General features: G+C 34.4%; 1 gene segment (V, D, J or C); it reads left to right on the top strand.

Moving 5' to 3' along the window:
* The first annotated feature begins 3595 nt into the window (after nt 1–3595).
* Nucleotides 3596–5567, top strand: part of LOC127159882 (T cell receptor alpha variable 26-2-like) — a 5066-nt gene continuing 3094 nt past the window's right edge. Inside the window, 2 exon segments of the V gene segment in view lie at nt 3596–3741; nt 3849–4208. Of these exon segments, the coding sequence occupies nt 3702–3741; nt 3849–4208 (400 nt within the window).

Raw genomic sequence — 5567 nt, 5'->3', positions numbered from 1 at the left:
GATAAAGGGACAGAAAAAACCTCTAAAGAAACAGAAACTGTCAAGCTGAGTTGCTCATATAGTACAAATGATCAGTATGTTTGGCTTTACTGGTACAGACAGTATCCTAATGGAGAACCGCAGTATTTATTACTCAAAGGTGCCCGAAAACGTTCTGGTGATCACAGCTCTGATGGTCGATTTAGTTCGGCTACATCAGACACATCCACTGAACTCACTATTACTGATGTACGTCTGCCAGATTCAGCTCACTATTATTGTGCTCTAAGTGTAGAAGCCCAGTGATACAAAACATAAGACATGTCGTACAAAAACCTGAAGCTCTTTTCACTTTGAACCGATCTAGCAAAAACCACAATCAAAACCACAATCTATATCAGCCCCAAATGTAATAAAATATGTGGTCACACCTGTGTATTCAGAGTTAGATCTTTGTTAAGGCATAAATGTGAATTAGAAACTTCAGAATAGAAGCATTAACTGTATGTCCAATATCAATATCATATTCCACGTTCAAAGGACTGTTATATGGCCATCTAATCTGCATTCTCCTGTTTAACAGCTGGATGGTATTTTCAAAACAATTGCAGACTAACTTCACTGTTAAAATGTTAAACCCAGAAACGCTAAACTTCAAGTTGCTTTATTGCTAACATGTTTAATATCACGTGAAAACACCTGATTTATTTTCAAGGTGTGTTCAACATAGATAATCATGTCATAGGTTGAGGAATATTTTTATTTTCACACTATTGGTATACATTTAGTACAACTGTGTTCACATTTGTTTACATTGTTTTACATCTAATTTTCTTAAACCTTTACAGTGTACAGATCAGAGGATATGGCTGATCAGCCAGACAAACGTGTGACTGAAGCTGAAGGAAGATCAGTTTTATTCTGGTACTTTTGAGCAGTCATATAAAAAATAGTAGGAAACTACGTTATCAAACACAATTAAATTATATAAAATAATCAGCAGGAAGTTCAGAGAGGAGGAAGTTCCTGTGTGTGTTTCTGACTGATCTGCAGTGACTTACAGCTCAGAGCACTGAGAGACTCAACAGAGAACTGAACTGATCTGATTGAACATGGACAGATGTGTCATACTGATTCTCATTGTGGTGACAGGTACATTTTTTACTGAATACATAAATGATTTCATATATAGACATTTTGTTATTTTACTATTTTATTTTTTAAATCAAAGTGCTGTGAAATATTTTTGCATTAGTACTTTTGTCAACCTTTCTTTCAAAGAGTAAACATGTGTTTATTTGTGCCTTTTGTTGACAGGTTTGGTGATTGGAGACAACATTGGTCCAGATAAAGGGACAGAGAAACAGAAACTGTCAAGCTGAGCTGCTCATATAGTACAAATGATCAGTATTTTGTGCTTTACCGGTACAGACAGTATCCTAATGGAGAACCACACTATTTATTACTCAAAGGTGCATGATCACGTTCTGATGATCACAGCTTTGATGGTCGATTTCGTTCGGCTACATCACGTACATCCACTGAACTCACTATTACTGATGTACGTCTGTCAGATTCAGCTCACTATTATTGTGCTCTAGGAGTAGAAGCCCAGTGATACAAAACATGAGACATGTTGTAAAAAAACCTAAAGCTCTTTTCACTTTGAAAATGTCTAGTGAAAACCACAATCAAAACCACAATCTATCCAGCCCTGGATGTAATAAAATATGTGGTAACACCTGGGTGAGGTTGATTGAGGCCTGCTAAAAGAATTTCCAAGAAGTATTAACAATGTGTTTGGATATCACAATCTATGTGGTTTCAAAAATACATTGTTAATATGTTCTCAATTTCTTAATCACTGTCATGCAGTAAAACCTGGGAGGCAGTAAAAAATGTCTCTTTATAATTTCTGTCATACAACAACATTCTAGGAAACTGTGCTTTTTAGCTTTGGTGCAGCAGTTTAGGAAGTTCTTTACTATTTCAGCAGGACAACAACCCTGGGCACAAAGAAAAGTCCATAAAGAATGACAACATTTAAAAACATTTTTGGTTTTCATGATAATACAGAAAAAAACAAAATAAAAAGTCAGATAGAGACTTTTATTAATTATTTCAGCTTTTGTGTCTGAGAAAAACATTTTATAATTTCATTAAAACTGTGTAATTTCAGAAGTTGGACACTCTGTGGAATAATAAATGATGTTGGTGGAAACATCTTATTTGTGACCCTGGACCACAAAAACAGTCTTAAGTTGCACGGGTATATTTGTAGCAATAGCCAAAAATACACTGTATGGGTCAAAATGATACATTTTTATTTTATGCCAGAAATCATTGGGTTATTACATAAAGATCATGTTCCATTAAGATATTTTGTACATTTCCTACCATAAATATATCAAAAATTAAATTTTGATTCGTAATATGCATTGCTAAAAACTTCATTTGGACAACTTTAAAGGTGATTTTCTCAATATTTTGATTTTTTTGCACCCTCAGATTCTAGATTTTCAAACAGTTGTATCTTGGCCAATTTTTCCTATATCCTAACAAACCATACATCAATAAAAAGCTTATTTATTCAGGATTCAGATTAAAAGAAAATAGTTTTGTGGTCTAGGGTCACATTAAGTTCCTGCTGCATGTGTGTAACGTTTGCAAACAGTTCTGTCCTGGTAAAGTTCAGACTAATGTTGCCTGCTCTACATAAATGTTCTGGCTAAGGGATGTACTTCTAATGGCTGCAGTTCTTGGTAAGTAACTTAACTTTTGTTAAATGAAACAAATTTGTATTATCCTAACATAAGAACATGTATGATCATGATTTTTTTCTACTTGTATTTCCTGACATAGTGAGATACACAAGATTCAGTCAATCAGCCAACAAGAGTTCAAACAGCTTCTAAACATGAGATGGTTAAACTTCACTGCACTTACAGTATCAGTGACCAATACCCTTATCTTTACTGGTACCAACATAAAATCAGTGGATTTCCAGTTTATATGTTCCATAAACTCTCGACTAGATCAAGCAGCAGTGAAAAAGAAATTGAGGACAGATTTCATGCAGATCTTAACAAATCCTCATTTTCAGATTCTCTGTCAATCCAGGATGTACGTGTGTCTGCCTCTGTTGTTTACTACTGTGCTCTGCAGCCCACTGTGACTGAAACACATACACATCCTAAGAACTAAGAGCTCTGAAATGTAAAGTTTTTGACATGAGCATATTTTTCACTAGAATAAACACACTTCAGCAGTGGGTGGAGCTTATTTACACTGTTGAAAGTATCAGACAGAGTGAAACAGTTATTCAAATACAGGCATCTGAGAACGGCTCGATTTGAAAAAGGGAATATTATTTTTACAGATTAATTAAAAACCACTGCATGGATTTTTTATCATTATAGGGTAGATTTGTACATACACTGCCAACACACATTAATGTTCAAACAACATGAAAACGTGAACTTACCATCCGATGACCCCTTTAATGCGTTATCATGTGTAATACACAGTGCAGTTATATGGTGCCACAAGATGGCAGTGTTCTCAGAGATTCACTAGGAACTGCAGCAATGAACAACAGAACTGAACTCATTTAAAGGTATAATGTGGCTCAGAGAGAAGGGACTTCAGTGTTCATATGATCCTAGTGTCTGACAGAGACTGTGGTTGAAATGATTTGGTCTGACTGAGTGAACACTTGTACAATGAATCTTCATTCAGTTATTCTGTTCTGTGCCTCAGCAGGTATGTATTTATTTGCTTAATTATACTTTTTACATTTTTTAGAACAATGAGTTTATTTAAAATATCCCACTAAAACAAATGTACTCTTACCAGTTTTTCTTTTTCAGCTGCCGTCTTTGGAAATGTCATCAAGCCAAATGAAACCAATGTTATTTATGAGGAGGGTTCAAATATTATATTAATCTGTAGTCATTACCCTGGAGCTACTGATTATCTCCACTGGTACCGTCAGTATGAAAGATCAAAACCTGAATTTCTTGTACTCATCTACGGTAATGCAGAGAAAGCTGTGGTGTCTGATGTAGATCCAAGATTCACTGTTAAAATTGAAAAAAGGGAGAAAAACCATGCAGATCTGAAGATCTCCTCTGCTGCTGTATCAGACTCTGCTCTGTACTACTGTGCTCTGGCGCCCACAGTGACAGGAAACACATCAGCTCTCTACAAAAAAGATAGAAATGAGGACAGTGAGAAAGAAGCAGTAACAGTTTTATACTATATACTATATTATGTGTGTCAGAAAAATAATAGAAATAATGAAAGTAAATCACAGGTAGCTATCAAAATCTAAAAGTAGACAAATAATTTAACCAGAATATTAAAAATACAAAAAAATACAAACAATATGTAACATTTTAAAGTGAGTGAATCTTTGGCAATGTAAAGATGAAGTATGTTAAAATCCTACAGGACTGTCTAACAAATACATAGTTGACAAATCAATTTAGAATATTGTGTAATTTGAAAAAGAAAAAAAAAAAGTCAAAAAGGAGATAATGATACTGAGTGAATGCTCTCAACACATATTATACATCCATCAAATACTTCAAACTTACTAAATTCCAGCCTCAGCCCAATCAGAAGTACCAGTACTTACACAGAAACATATACAAAGTAGCCAGAAAGAAATGCTAATTTTAAAGAAATACGTCATATGGATTTATAGAGGCTTTTGCATCTAAACTCTTCACACACACACACTTATATATATATATAAGTAATGGTAAAATATCTCACATGATTCTCGTGTAATATATAGTGCATACAATGTCTTGCTTGTTCCAAATTATGGTTATATATAAACACAACTAAACTAGAATTAGAAATTCAATATTCTTTTAATTTCCATCAGTCCATTTTCATGTCCATGAGAAATGAGAGGAAATTAGACAGTGACAAACGCAATGACTTTAAGTATTTAAAGGAGAAGTCCACTTCCAGAATAACAATTTACAAATAATTTACTCACCCCCTTATCATCCACGATGTTCATGTCTTTCTTTCTTCAGTCGTAAAGAAATTATGTTTTTTGAGGAAAACATTTCAGCATTTTTCTCCATATAATGGACTGTTATTAAACTTCCAAAAGGCAGTTTAAATGTGGCTTCAAACGATCCCAAATGTGGTTGTAAATGATCCCAGCCGAGGAAGAAGGGTCGTATCTAGCATAACGATCGGTTATATTTCTAAAAATAATACAATTTATATACTTTTTAATGCCAAACGCTCGTCTTGTTTTACTCTGGCTGGACTGTTTTTGTTCTGGTTCATGACAGTTAGGGTATATTGAAAAACTCCCATCTCATGTTGTCCCTCAACTTCAAAATCATCCTATATCGCTGTTTTACCTTTTTTGTTAAGGGTGTTTGATCTTGTTTGCATGTTCACTTTGCAAAGACTGGGTCTGAACTTCTGCAATGATGTAGGATGATTTTAAAATGATTTTTGAATTTGAGGGAGAAAAATACGGTCTGAGTTTTTTGACATACCCTAACTGGCTTGAGCCAGAATACACAGAGTTCAAGGACTGCAAGGCAAGATAAGCG

This window comes from Labeo rohita, unplaced genomic scaffold (assembly GCF_022985175.1).
Source record: "Labeo rohita strain BAU-BD-2019 unplaced genomic scaffold, IGBB_LRoh.1.0 scaffold_260, whole genome shotgun sequence".
Taxonomy (NCBI): domain Eukaryota; kingdom Metazoa; phylum Chordata; class Actinopteri; order Cypriniformes; family Cyprinidae; genus Labeo; species Labeo rohita.
Note: the sequence above shows the minus strand (reverse complement) of the source record. Positions and strands in the feature narration are given on the sequence as shown.